We start from the raw sequence: 15,487 nt of genomic DNA on the forward strand, positions 1-15,487 counted from the left end.
TTGAGTTTCCCGGTCTGAATGGCAGATGACTCTATCCCCCTCAGGAGGGAGTCCCCGATGACAACCACGCATCTCCTCCTTTTGGTACTGGTGGTCATGGAACCCCCATCCCTAGGACAATGCATCCCATGCCTTCTAGTCGATGGAGTCTCCTTCTGATCCCTTCCCTCAGATGACTCTTCCAAACCATTCTCCATCATAGTACCTGTGCAGAGAGCCTGAAAATGGTTTCTTACCTCTATCTGCATTGGGGGTATATGGGATCTCCTCTTTCTTCTTCTGGAGGTCACATGCTGCCAGTTTTCTTCCCCGTTCTGCACTGCCCTCTCTGATTATTCAGAATGTAGTGCCTGCAGTACCAAACGCTGACTTCTGTGCAAGATGTGACAAGTTTTTTAAGACTGATAGACGTGAAGAAAAGTGTAATTTAGAAGTTGTGAATAGGAAACTTGGTAAGGGGAGAGAAGCTCACATAATTTTCTTTAAAATTTCTTTATTTTAGGTGTCTATGGCACATGGAATACAAAATTTGATTAATGCTATAAGAATGATTCACAGTGTTTCAAGGTATTACAATACTTCAGAGAGAATGACATCATTGTTTATAAAGGTAAGCACATTAATATCAAGGCTTCATTTATATAAACTGTGATGAAAGCAAACAGCTCTGAATATGACATTGCAGAAATTCTTGTTTTACTTCAATCAGCAGGATATCTTGGTGAAAAGTGGTAAGGATTTTATAAAGCTGTGATGCCCACTACTAAATATATAACACTTCTGTTGTCATGCTATAAAACAAATCAGGCATAAAGAAAACATCAGGCATTGCAACTGCAATTTATTTCTTATAATATTTTATATAGACTCACAAAGGTCTAGATTATGTCATCTTTATATATGTCATCTTTATATTTAGTAGTCCCTTGCTCCACAAATACTATTTAACATGCATAAAGAGAAGGAACTGTAGTTCTTCATGATGGACAAAACAGGTGGCAGGTCCAAGCATGAATGCTGTCTACTTCTTATCCTATGGGTCTGCTACTGTCCTCTAACTTCTCTCTCAGAACTTTTCTATGTCTGGCCAAATGATACCCCTTTGTCAGGTTACATTACCCAGCCTCTCCAGGGCTCTTCCCAGATTCTTTCACAGGGTTATTCCAAAACTTTTCTTAAACTCTTTCTTTGTGGAGACCCAGAGCCCTGGCTTCTAGTCTCTCTAAACAGCCTAGAATACCCCATCTAGAACTTCTGAGTTTTACTAATGTGGCAAAGCTCCGACCTCGTCTCAATGGGTCCCACATTTCCTGGCAGATTAAGCTAGCCTCAGAGGCTCACTGTGACCCTCTATGTAGCCCTTCTCCCTCTAGAGGCAGGGGTCACAGCCTACTGAGCCATTTTCATCATTAGCGAGCAAGGGAGGTGAGGAGAAGCCACCCTCCCTCGCAAAGTCTCTGTTGTCTCCCAGTCTCAGTGATTAGTCGGGGAGGGGAGGGGGGAGCCCAGGCCCGCCCTCTACTCTGGGCTCCAACCCAGGGTCCTGATAGTAACAGCTCTTGGTAGCTGACTTTTTAGAAACAGGATGAGTATGATTCCCTGGGCCACTTCCCCACAGCAGCCTCTACTTCTTCAATATCTGCATCACCCTTACCTTCCTTGTGCCTGATAGGGTTTGTACTGCTCCGTTTCTCCAGCAGCCCGGCTTCCTCCTACAACTCCTGACACACACGCCCCCACCTGACTAACTGGGAGGCTTTTAACTAGTTTCAGCCAGCCCCTGGTTGGCTTCAGGTGTCCCAATCAACCTAGCTATCTCCCCTGCTTTCTGGAAGGATCTTAATTGGCCCCAGGTGTCTTAATTGACCTGGAGCAACTGCCATTTTCTTACCCTGGTAACAAGGATTCATTTAGCCTGGGGCTGATATATCTGTCTCCCACTACTTTTCTATAGCCATCTGGCCTTACCCCGTCAAACTAGCTAAAACTCAAGTAGAGAAGATACCACGTTTGTTTTCTCAGGACATTGCCCTTCACTCATGGATGCACCCTGCACCAACGGATGGAGCCATTTCTAGTTGGAACACTGGATAGCGTCTGTGTATGTATGTTTAAAACATACAACAAACATGGTGTCTTCTATTCTTGAGTTTCTGCTAGTGACATTCTGTGAGTATCTATATATTTTACACATACGTGTGGGTGTGGGTATGGTGTGTGTAGATAGATAAACACACCTGTAAGAATGATGCATGACTTCTAGTGGAGGTCCTGGCTCACATACTACACAGCTACCACATGAGTAAAAATTCTCAGAACTTTGGTAGTTCTGCTTGTCTCATGGTGGGAAACTAAGATCCAGGAGTGAGAATCCTGTTAGAGTGATCTTTTGAGAAGCAGAATTATGAGCAAACATCTTTTCCTTTTATGCCTGAGACTTGTTCAAATATTATTTCAGTGTCTAGAAGTATCTAAAATACTGTACTGTACTTAAGTCACATATGTTAGGATATTTAACGTAAATGTGATGGAAAAGTTCCAATTGCAGGTATATAATTTGTTTTTTTCAAGGTGTAATAAAAACAAAATTTTGGAGATCATTAACAAAGTTTGTTTTTCATTTATATGTACTAGGTTACAAATCAAATGGTTACAGCGTGTAAGGCATATATTACTGATGGTGGTTTATCTCGTGTATGGGACCAGGATACACCTGTAGTAATTAAAAAAATTCAGGTTTGTATAGTGATATTTTGTTGTTTTCACTGGTTTAGATCACCTTCTGATGTGGGTTCTTATTTCACCTAGTAAGCACCGGCTTGTAGGACTGCACTGAAGTCCATCATTTTTATTAGAAAAGTATGCATTGCTTTGTAATATAAAGTTTTCCAGATTTCATATTAAATAAATTATTCAAAGCTGATTTATTACTGTTAAAAATGAACATATAACACTATAGGATTTAAAAGAGAGACAGTCCCACTATTTAGAGTGTTCAATCTAAGGTAATCAGTCAAAGAACATAAAAGCAACAGAGAAAGGAAAAAGGATGATATTTAAAACAAGTAAAAATAAGTAATTACAGCATAGGGAGCTAATCATATAAATTCTGATATTTTTAAATAGAAGTTGGGAGTAGCACAGAATGTGTAACTATCAGAGCCATGTCCGTCAAGAGGATTTAGAGGGACAGGATGGTATACAGGAGGAGGAATGTTATTCCAGGAATCAGGAGCAGTATGAGATAAGGCACAAAGGCGAGAGTGACAGCAGTGTACTAATGGAGGAATGAAGCAAGAATGGTCAGAGTGCTGGGCTGATAGGTGATAATGAGATGTAGGTAAAGGGAGAGTTTTAAAAATGATGAGGAGTTCCAATTTTATGTAGAAAGAGACAAGGAGCCAGTGAAAGCACATTAGAAAGTGAATTACATGGTAAGAGCAGCAGAAGAGTAAGGTTATTTTTGCTGTTGAATGTTGGGTAGATTGGAGAGGAGATGGTCAATGGTTTTGATGAGAAAACTATATAGCATGAACCAGAGTTTTGTCAGACTAGGGAGAGATTTTGGAAATGCTAGTGGGAGAAGCAAAAGGATTTGGTGAGAACCCGGTGAGGAGAGAAGGAAAGGGAGGAGTCAAAGAATTTAAAGGTTGAGAGAGGGAGTGTGCATATATGTGGGGGTGGAGGGACTGTGTAGGGCACCAAAAATTTAACAACCTGTCAGAAGGTTGGGCTCCCTGCTTCATGGTAATAATGTAAGTTTGTCCTTTGTAGAAAACCAGTTTGCAGGTTAAGACCAGAATTTCCCTTTATCTTCTGTTGATCCCCTTTTCATGATCAATGATGAGTATTTAATGAGGTGGGACCTAATAGTACTCCACTCCACTTCAATTTGCATTGCTCTTTATCATTACTCTAAATAATCCTAATTCTTCAGCTCGGTTTTACTCTCCTTTGAGTGCCTGTACACGTATACATTCCATTTTAGGTGTATGTGTACTTACTGCACTTTAGTCAGAGACTTTTTCTAGTAGTACCTTTGGGGTAGTGGATGTGGTCTGGTGTGGTGGGGCGGTGCCCCACCCCCATGCCAGATTGGGCTACAACAGGCCAGAGCGGCTGTGCAAGGTGGCAGCCAATCAGGGAGGGCCTGTTAGGGAGTCAATCAGGGCCAGTATTACAGCCAGCCAATCAGGGCTAGTCTAGTACCTATATAAAGGCTGCCCAGGAAGGGAGCAGGCAGTCTCTCCCAGGCCTTCAGAGGGTGAAGGTCTGTCTCCTGTGTGAGGAGACTAGCACCAGGGACAGCGCAGTGCTGGGCAGGTGGGGGTAGCAGAAGGGAACTCCCGCCCGGTGTCTGCTGGGCCGTGGGCTCTGAGAAAAAGGACCTAGCCAGTGCAAAGGGGCCGAGGGGGAAACGGCCCAGGGAGAGAGACGGACAAAGAGAGAGAAGGAGGGCAGGCAGGAAGGCTGCCACCAAAGGGTCCCTGGGTTGGGACCCAGAGTAGAGAGCGGGCCTGGGTCCCCCCCCCCCGCTCTCCCCTCTTGCACTTCCACCTGGCCGTTAGGAGTGCCCATCACAGAATGCACCAGACCCCTGCCAAAAGGGGTTAGACTTTGGGGTGTGGTTGGCCATTGTGGCTGGGGTGAAGAGAAGGACTGCTGATAACACGAAACCCCCGGAAGGGGGTGAGACCGGAGCAGTGGGCACTGCCAAAGGGCAGTGTCCTGAAGAAGATGCCGCAAGCTGGAAGCAATGTGGGTCAAGATGCCAACCAAGGGCGGGAGACGGACGGGACACCACTGGCAGAGGGCGCTCTGCATGAACTGAGCTAATTCCCTGACTGAGCAGCAGGAGGTGCTACGGTGGTGAGTCCCAACCCCGTCACACCTGGATGTCCTTGTGATGCATCAGAGGGCATAAAGGGCAAGGCCACACTGACTCCCTCTCATTCTTTCCTACTGCCCATGGCAAGTACTGGAGATCCCCACTGCTTTTTGAGCTTTGTCATTTCTAGCCAGCTTTACATATTGAAATTGTATATAGTTGTAGATACTGTTAATAGTTAGTATTAGTTTAGTATTAATTAATTATATTATATTATTATTATTTTCATTTTTCCTTCTGAGTGTTGCTCCTGGAGTCTCTCTGTTTACAATGACAGGTTTCAGAGTAACAGCCGTGTTAGTCTGTATTCGCAAAAAGAAAAGGAGTACTTGTGGCACCTTAGAGACTAACCAATTTATTTGAGCATAAGCTTTCGTGAGCTACAGCTCACTTCATCGGATGCATACTGTGGAAACTGCAGAAGACATTATATACACAGAGACCATGAAACAATACCTCCTCCCACCCCACCCTCCTGCTGGTAATAGCTTATCTAAAGTGATCACTCTCCTTACAATGTGTATGAAAATCAAGGTGGGCCATTTCCAGCACAAATCCAGGTTTTCTCACACCCCCCCCCAGCAGGAGAGTGAGTTTGTGTGTGTGTGTTTTGGGGGGTGTGTGAGAAAACCTGGATTTGTGCTGGAAATGGCCCACCTTGATTTTCATACACATTGTAAGGAGAGTGGTCACTTTGGTTAAGCTATTACCAGCAGGAGAGTGAGTTTGTGTGTGTGGTTTTTGGAGAAAAAAGGGGGGGGTGAGAACCTGGATTTGTGCTGGAAATGGCCCAACTTGATTACCATACACATTGTAAGGAGAGTGATCACTTTAGATAAGCTATTACCAGCAGGAGAGTGGGGTGGGAGGAGGTATTGTTTCATGGTCTCTGTGTATATAATGTCTTCTGCAGTTTCCACAGTATGCATCCGATGAAGTGAGCTGTAGCTCACGAAAGCTTTTGCTCAAATAAATTGGTTAGTCTCTAAGGTGCCACAAGTACTCCTTTTCTGTTTACGATGCAGAGATCTTCAGGTTTCAAACTGTAAAGTAATGCCTGCAACTGATGGGCATTAAGTTGCTTGTTTTGTTTAGGAGAGGAACATGTTAAAGATAAGTGCTCCAATTGTAAGTCTTTTCTGTCGAGTACGAAGTATGAGAGAGATTCATCTTATGGCATACCTGTTAGAGAAGGCAATGTGCCCCTCCTCAGAATTTGATGACTTTGTTTGTGAGAGCTGAAATCTCTGCCACCCTGAAAAGAATGACCTTTTGGCTACCTCTTCTGCATATAAGGGAGAGAATGGGGGAAAGAGATGGTTATCTCTGTCCACGATGCTTCCTTGAAAGCAAAGATGCTTGCTATTTCCTCCGAGTCAGACTCGAGACCAAAGAAGTTTTCCTTTTCAGCTCTCAAAGGTGAGACATCGGAAGGAACTATACGTTCTCTGGTACTGACTTGGGTGGAACATAAGAACAACGATGACTTCTGGTACTGTTAGAGGTGGCACTGTCAGATCTGGCACTAATGTCTCTGGTGCTTTCGAGACTGACACCTTCTTCATCTCACATGATAATGTCGACTCCGCTATTTAATTCTTCAGAACTGTCGAGATCAGTGTTGTGTACTTCAGTACCAATACCATCTACTTTGACTTGGGGGCACTTCATTCTATCTCCATACCTACAATGCTTCAAGCTTTCTTAGTTGCTAAGGACTTAATATGTCTCTCAGTACCAGACTTGCCACTGCAGTCAGTTTTGGTCGCAGTCATGTCAGCTAATGTAGTCTCACTATACCTTTTATGGTTCTGCCACCATTGCATGCTCCTCAACAGTCACTGGTACTGGTAATTACTTCTGCATCAGTACTTGCTACATTGGCTTTAGTACTGATGATAGTGCTGACAACATTTCTGTCTACATCTCTGGTACCACATATTTCTACCTCCCTTTACTCAAACTGCTATTGCTCCAAAATTTCCAGAGAACTGTAATATGTCTTCATCTAACTCCAGCAGCAGCCGGCCAGCTTCACCTGTTATGTCATTTAGATCTTGCTACTCTCCTGCTCAATTCTCATATAAATGTACTGCAAGGACATGATACTTGGCCACTTCTCCCATGTGCCTTCAGACAAGACTGAGATTCATCTGGAGACTTCTCTGCCTGGTGCTCATCACCTTGGTCTGTGGTTCCCTATAACTTCCCGTCCTGACCCTATTGGGCCACGGGATGCCTCTCAAGATATGAGCTTGGTGTCTGCCTCTTGATCCATATCCAAATCACTGCTTTGCTCCATCTTCTGCTACATAGGAAGCACCTCCCCTGGCTTCTGAGCAGGTGTCCCGCTTAGAGATCTTGGAAGAGGCGAGAGACAGGATGACACCACTGTCTAACTTCCTCTTATCTCATCATCCTCACCAGATGAGGTGATCACACCAGAAACATCCTTGCCACCTAGTGGATTTTAAAACTTTTCAGTATTTGATGAAGTGGTGACATACCCAAAATGTGAATGGGCCAAGGTTGTTTAAGATAACCCTCATAAACTCCTGAAAATATTTGAAACCTTGGCTCCAGAATGTGTGGCTCTTCTGATCAATGAAACTCTTCTCAATTTTGCTAAGACTTTATGGCAGAACCTGGCCTCCCTCCTGCTGGTATCAAAAAGGGCTGACAGTTGCTACTAAGTGCCCTCCCAAGAGGGTTATTGTTTTATCACGCATCCTTCCTTGTATTCTCCTGCGCTAATGGCTGTGAATGAACATACCAAAACAGTCACAGACAAAAATCTAACCAAAAGATAAAGAATTGATTAAGTTAAACCTGTATGGCACAAAATCCTATACAACAGCCAGTTAGGAAATGGGAGTAGTAGGCTCTTCTGGCAAATATGTTTATTAATTGGAACTCTATCTCAAAATTTGGTGATAAATTGCCTGAGGAACTTAAGGAGCAATTTCTTGACATCATAGCTACGGGTCACTTAACCACATTGACTCAGCAGTCATGGCTTTTAAATCTATGGCCACAGACATATCTATAAGCCATTCCTCCTGGCTTCAGGCCTCAGGGATTCCTAGAGAATTTCAAAACACAGGTGAAGATCTGCTTTTCAAAGGTCTACATTGTTTTTGAAGAAAAAACTGCTATGCTTTGCTTACTCCAAAAGACTCTAGGGCTACATTATGTTCTTTGGAAGTCTACTCTCTGCCTCTAAAGAGGGACATTGTAAATCTCAATTTATCTGCTTCGATATGTGTACCCTTGTAGGAGATGCAGTAAGCCTTCGAGGTGCAAGCAACTGCAGGATCTTCTAACCAGATGTCAGCTTCTTTAAAGCAGTCAATTTGATGGGCATATCAATGACAATTGACCAGTCACTATGTACATGTAGTGGGGTGGTCACCCGCTCCGGCCTTAAAGGGCTTAAAACAGCCCAGGAGGGGGCTGTGGCTGGGAGCAAGCAGTTCCCAGGCTGATTGGGGGAAGCAGGCTCAGATGTGGCCATGCCCCAATCAGGGCCTAGCTGGCCCTTATAAGAGGCAGTGGGCCAGGAGCAGACAGTCTCCTCTAGCTGTGGAGGGAGACGGGCCTGGCTGCTGGGGAGCGTACCAGGGTACCTGAGGTGAAGCAGGGCTGGGGAAGGCCAGAGGAGCTGGGAGGCTCCAGACTGGAAAAGCCCCAGGCTGTAGGCCTGGCAGATGGCCTAAGACAGGGTACTGGGGTTGCAACAGGGCAGCCCACGGGTAGGCAGAGGTAGCAGGTCTAGACCCCCCTTGCCTGTGATGATTGGCTTATACACTGCTGTCCGCCCCAGTGTGCGGGGGCTCAATGGTGACTGGCAGTAGCCAAAGACTGAGGCGAGGTGGGGATAGTGGGTGGGGTTCCCCGGGGAGGGGAGACCCAGGGATCTGTGGGTGTACTGCCAGGGGGCAGCACCCTGGGTAAAAGGCGCACTGGGATCCGGGAGGGACACTGGGGCAGTGGCAAGCAGGACACTGGCCTGCAGAGGGTGCTCCGGAGGTTGGAAGAGCTAATTCCCTGAGAGACCAGCAAGAGGCACCGCAGGGGTGAGTCCCACACCATGGCAGTATCTTTCATACTAATTCCCTTTGAGAACCATTGGTAAAGATGCATCAGCCAGAATCTTGTGCCTGAAGCTGATTTCAAGGCAGTAATATACCTTTAGGGTCACCACTTTGTAGGTTAAAAATTAGCATTTGTCTCTCTTCCTCAGTGCCTGCACCTCCATAACATCAGACAAATGGGTTCTGAGCACTGCTTAAGAAGAATATGTCATATGGTTCCAATCCTTCCTCCACCAACCTTCCCAGGGACCCTTTTCACAAGACTGCTTCAGGAAGTGCAGTCTCCCCTCTGTATGGGAACCATATTGAAAGTACCTCTACAACATGGGGGGGTAGAGGGTTTTATTCCCACTACTTCTTCATTCCCAGAACAGGCTGGTGTTCTGATATCCAGGTTTTTCCTTAGCTGGATGACTGGCTGATTTGAGGTCAGTCAAAAGAGCAAGTAGTGAGCAGCATTATTCAAATCCAGTTACTGTTTGCTCATCTGGAACTGAGAATAAATGCAGAAAAGTCAACTTTAATCCCAGTCAAAAGACTGAATTTGTAAAAGCCATCTTCAATACTACTACAGTGACTGCTTACTTATTTCAAGACAGGTTTCTGGCCATTGTCAACTTTTCAAGAACTTCAAAGCCAATCCCAGGAAAATGGTATAATCCTGCCCATGACTTCTAGGTCTCATGGCATCATACACATATGCAATTTAGCATGTCAGACTTCACCTCAGGTATATGGAGTCCTGGCTCCATTCCACAACTGAGCAGACACTCTCTGGACATGCTGATTTATGTACTTGTATGAGTGCTTTTATCCCTAGACTGGTGAATGGACCCCAAAAACAGCTGTGTGGGAGTTCCCTTCTCCCCTTCAGAACCAGCAATGACAGTTGGCACAGATGCCTCCACCAAGGCCTGGGGTGTCCACCCAGGGGAGTTTCACTACATATACAACTCATAGAGTTAGGAGATACATTTCATGCAAACAAGTGTTCCTAGCCATAATCAAAAGGCACACAACTCAGGTATTTATGGACAACACCACTGCCATGTTTTACCTGATCAGGCAAGGCAGAGCCAGGGTGGGTCACTTATGTGAAGAATCGATTCATCTCTGAAGTTTTGTGTTCAGAACATTACACTGAAGCCTTCCATCTGCTGGGATGAGAAACACCACAGTGTATTCCTTAAGCAGAAATGTCATTTATCACCAAGAGTCATCCTTGAAGATAAACATATTGGCCATCATGTTCTAGAAATGGGGACCACCCACTGTAGATCTCTTTGCAACAAACCTAAACAAAAAGTGTTAGAGGTGTGTTTCAGGGTGGTTGGAGTCCAGACTCAGTAGCAGATATCTTCCTTCTTCCTTGATCAACCGATCTTCTCTGTGCCTTTCCACTGGTTCACCCTTGGAATCAAAGGATAAGGAAACTAGAATAAGACCACGCTACATTAACACTGATAGCTCTAGCTTGGCTAGGGCAGCATCGCTACATAGATCATCAAGAGCTCACAATCCAATCACCAATAACACTGCCATTTGTTGAAGGATGTTTGTCTCTGAATCAAGATCAGAAACTACATCTGGACCTACAGAATGTGCATCTCATGGCCTGGATGAGATATGGTTGGACTCCTTGGAAAAAACTTGTTCTCAGGAGATCCAAACCATTCTTATTAACAGAAAGGATTCTATGAGATCTACATACTTAGCTAAGTGGAAGAGATTTTTCTATCTGGGCTGCTTCTCATCATCTTTGTCCCACTGGAGCCGAAATTCAGGACATCTTGTATACAAGACTTTTCAGTTAGCTCCATTAGAATTAATTTAGCCACCATCTTGGCCATTCACCCTTCCATTAAAGGTTTGTAAGTTTTTTGTCACACCTGGAGGTAGTGAGGTGTCTTAAAGAGCTTGTTTGTGTATACTGTCCTGTCAGAGATCTAGTTCCATTTTGGGAGCTGAGGGTGTGTGTCTCAACTTCAAGCCTAAGTTGACCTATATTAGGTCAACTTACAGCCACCACAGTAATTACTGCAGTGGTTCATGTCCACACTACCCTCCTTGGGTTGATGGTGCATGTCCTCACCAGGAGCACTTGCACTGACCTAAGAGGAGCAGCATGGGGAGCTGAGAGCCCAGTCTCTCGGCTCTGCTGGCAGCTTCCTGCCAGGAACCTGGCTGCCCTATAGGTTCCCGGGTTCCCAGCGGGCTGTGTTCCCTGCTGGGAGTGGGGGGGGAACCCCCTGGAGCTTCTCCCCCATCGTTCCCTGCCGGGAACGGGGGAAGCCGCCTTGAGGCGAGTCATTTAGAGTGTCTCCTAGACTGTTCCCTACACAAAAAGAGTGAAGGGGAAAGCAATCTCAGCTCAGATATCTCCTTGCATAAGATCCCGTTACAAATTCACAAATGTAACTTCTCCAACAAAGATAACTACTCACTCTACAAGGGCTCAGGTTACCACAACAGCATTCCTAAATAATGTACTGATTGTGGATATCTGTAAAGTGGCTACATGGTAATCAATACATACCTTCTCCAGACTATGCCATCAACTCCGGCATTGTGAATGGATGTAGACTTTGGTAAGTCTGTACTTCATTCCCTGTTCAAGTAGGTCCGAAGTCCCACTGCCTGTAAAGAAACCCACAGTGAAATGTACATGTACATAATCATTCAAAGAACTAAAAAACAGTTACTTACCTCTACAGTAGCTGCTGCTCTTCACCATATGTTTGTGCACACATTGAGCTTGTCTTCACTACCGGGGTAAGTCAACCGAAGTTACTCTACTCCAGCTATGTGAATAACATAACTGGAGTCAACATAGCTTAGGTTGACTTACCCCGGTGTCTTCACTGCTCTGCATCAATAGGAGACACTCTCCAGTCCACTTACCTTACCCTTCTCGGGGAGCTGGAGTAGTGGAATTGACCGGAGAGCACTCTACTGTCGAGTTAGCAGGTCTTCACTAGATCCATATAGAATAGAATCTATAGAATCTCCTTCCTTAGAGGTTTTGTAAGGTCAGGCTTGACAAAGCCCTGGCTGGGATGATTTAACTGGGAATTGGTCCTGCTTCAAGCAGGGGGTTGGACTAGATGACCTTCTGGGGTCCCTTCCAACCCTGATATTCTATGATTCTATAGAATCTCCACTGAATCGACACCCGCTGCATCAATTGCAGCAGTGTCGATCTCCCGGTAGAGAAGACAAGCCCATACATGCCATGACCCTCCCTCCTTCTCTTCTAGTTTGGAAGTGTTTTCATATTTCTGATGCAAAGGAACTGAGGAGGGTTTTCTTTAATGCCCTTGGCTGCATACACAAGGATATCATAGGTGCATGCAGTGCCCCAACAGTACTGCTTATAAAAGTCTCTGACTCAAGTATTTTGGGCACACACATACACCTACAGTGGAATGTATGTATGCCCAACACATCTTGAAGAACAGTGGTTATAGTAGAGGTACATATCTGTTTCTTTCACATGACAACGATCATGTGCAGGTCAGTTTTTAAATTAGTTTTGTGAGTGACCTTTTGTAAGAAACATCAAATGCTTTACTGAAACCCGAATATTTTGCTATGTTTCCTCCAGCCACAAATTTTGTAATTCTAAGTATACAAATCTGGGACAAAGCTGTTGTGTCAGTCTTGATAATAAAGAAAAAATGTCACAAAGGAAAATTATAATATTGTCTCTTTAAAGGCTCCAGCCTTATTTTTAACATCCTTTAATGCTGTGGCTTCTTTCTAAGGATATGGACCAGGCTTCTGTCACATTGTTTTCACTAAAAAAGTCTACTGCCACACCCGAGCAGGCTTCTTTTGGACCTTATAAACAAAGACAAGAAATCAAAAAGTCTTATCGGAGGGTCTTTTCAAGCAGAATGCAAACCTCAGGCAGAGACGAAGCAATCTTTTCTTCTGGGAGCACCAACCATTTCCACTTCCTGTTTAAATATCTGTTTTGCTGTCAACATGTGCTAAGATGGCTTGCAATCTGTCTCTTAATAACTAGCTGTATAGTTTTTTTAAAAAAAATAAAATAATGGGAAACCAGGGATGTATTGAAAATGAGGGATCTGTCATGTACCAAAGGACTGGGGGAACCTCCCCCTCCACAAAGGTCTTATTATATATTTTAAAAAAAGGACGGAAGAGTGGGGAAAGAGGGATTCTGGAAATTACTGATTGGTAAACATATAATGGATTGAAAATAAAGCACAAATATTTTTCCATCTGTAAGCACTTGGAGGATAATGGAACTATGAGAAATAAAGTTATTTCTTCAAATCACGGACTGTATGTTTTGATTGATAACATTGGTGGATGTAGGAAACATAGTGGTAATATCTGAACTTAAACACGATATCGTGCCTCACATAAGCTAAACTGAAAACAAATTCAGAATGGCTGTGTTGAAGGCCCCATGACTTGCAAGCTTGGCCTAGATTCTGCAGCTAGATCCTATATTCTGTAGCACTCTGATGAAAATTCTGCAGCTTCTTAAGAACAATTTTAAAAATTGATGATTTTAGAGAATTAAATATGAAAATGAATAATAAAATTAAAGTAGCTCCTAGGTTATTTATTTTAATATTAAATTTCCATTTATTTTACATTGCCTCCCCCATTTTCAGTATACTGCAGATTGTTATTTTTTAGGTTTCAGCATTAAGAACACTTTAATTTAATGGTGCATTTCAGACATTCTGAGCTATGTTTTCAGGCAGTATGACAACTCAGGAAGACATCAGTACTTCGATTTACATTTGGATCACATTTTCAAGCTTTTCTTTGGGACCACAAAGCCTAGAAACACAATTTTTTAAAATGAAAGCTGAGATCCTGGAGCAGCTTTCTGCAGAAAGCATGACTTCCATAACAAATTCCATGGAATTCCGGAATACATGGGACTTTGGCCATGTCTACACTACCACTTTTGGCAGTATAACTTATGTCACTCAGGGGTGTGTTTAAAAACAAACAAAAAAAACCCCACCCTCTTGAGCAACATAAGTTACACTAAAAGAAAAGGAGTACTTGTGGCACCTTAGAGACTAACAAATTTATTTGAGCATAAGCTTTCATGAGCTAAGGTGCCACAAGTACTCCTTTTCTTTTTGCGGATACAGACTAACACGGCTGCTACTCTGAAATAAGTTACACTGAGAGACATGCTGGTGTGGACCGCGCTATGTAGGTGGGAGAGCTTCTCCTGCTGATATAGCTACCACCGCTCATGGAGGTGGTTTTATTATGTAGATGGGAGAGCTCTCTCTCCTGCCAACATAGAGCAGCTACACAAGTGATCTTACAGTGGCACAGCTGCATTGGTACAGCTGTGTCGCTCTAAGCTCGCTAGCGTAGACATGGCTTTAGACTATGATTTGACTGCTGTCACTTATGACCCTAAACAAGGGCTACTGATAAGTTTGTTTTTGCTTCTTTAAATTGGGTTGAGATGACCAACAGAGTGCTTTAAGGGTTTGTGTTGATTTAACATAAAGCATCTATTATAAAACATTCTAGAGAATAAAAGCTTGAACATTTTGATTGAAGACTGGTTTGTTTTTTTACATCCGCTGAACTGGTGCATTAATTAAGGTCTCAGTTCAACAAACCACTTAAACATGTGCTTGCAGTTCAACATGTACTTACATGGCTTTTCTGTGGAATTCTACTCATGGACAGCCAAGACAGGGTTTTTTACGTTAGGTATAATATTTGAAAGAGCTGCTGCCTAATTGCCGTCAACCTTTTTCCTCTACATTTTAAACTGGAAATGCTCATATTGGCATAGCTAGTTTTAACCATGCTGTGCTAATAGTATGGTTATAGGAAGTACTGTTTTCTGTTTTGGCTTCTTCTTGATACAGCCACTGTGTGTCAGAATCGTTTGTCTCATCTTTCTCCTTTCCCATACAACTTCTTGTCTTGTTCCTCTCTTGTTGAAGTATTTTTGCTAATTATTATTAGGTCAGTAGGTCTCAGAGGCCCCCCAGCCATCCTTAGCACCCCCTTTTGTTAGGTGCTATACAACACATGGTAAAAGCCTCTGCTCTGAAGGGTTTACAATCTAGGGCCTTGATCCTGCAAAGGCTTACACACATGCTTAATTTTAGGGGTAATAATAATATTTGAATAATACTTAATACTTCAGCAAGAGGGAGGAGAAGTCAGTAGAACTATTCAGTGTGGAAAGTTAAGCGTGCTTAAATTTTTGCTGGATCAGACCTAAGACAAGACACATCTAGCAAATGTAAGAAAAGAAATCTGAAGGATCTGAGATGTTCAAGGGTAACACTGATATGGCATTTGGTAAAGATTAGCTCCCTGCAGCGATAGTTTTGAGTCAATTATTCTTAATCATAAAGTAAGATAAATACAGGAAATCCTTATTGGTCATCCATCTAACATTATTAGTTTGGTTTTTCACATTTTCTCCTCATCACTTTCTTCTTTTTGAAATGAGAATAGTAAGTGCTAAATAAGA

The 15,487-nt window shown here is 43.4% G+C and overlaps 1 protein-coding gene across 1 annotated transcript in view; it reads left to right on the plus strand.

The window, feature by feature from the left end:
• Positions 1-15,487, plus strand: part of DNAH8 (dynein axonemal heavy chain 8) — a 612,643-nt gene that overhangs the window by 95,374 nt on the left and 501,782 nt on the right. The window contains exons 10-11 of the mRNA XM_037895538.2: positions 503-610; positions 2,635-2,736. Coding sequence (XP_037751466.1) covers positions 503-610; positions 2,635-2,736 — 210 coding nt within the window. The remainder of the gene's footprint in view (positions 1-502; positions 611-2,634; positions 2,737-15,487) is intronic.

Source organism: Chelonia mydas, chromosome 3 (assembly GCF_015237465.2).
Source record: "Chelonia mydas isolate rCheMyd1 chromosome 3, rCheMyd1.pri.v2, whole genome shotgun sequence".
Taxonomy (NCBI): Eukaryota; Metazoa; Chordata; order Testudines; family Cheloniidae; genus Chelonia; species Chelonia mydas.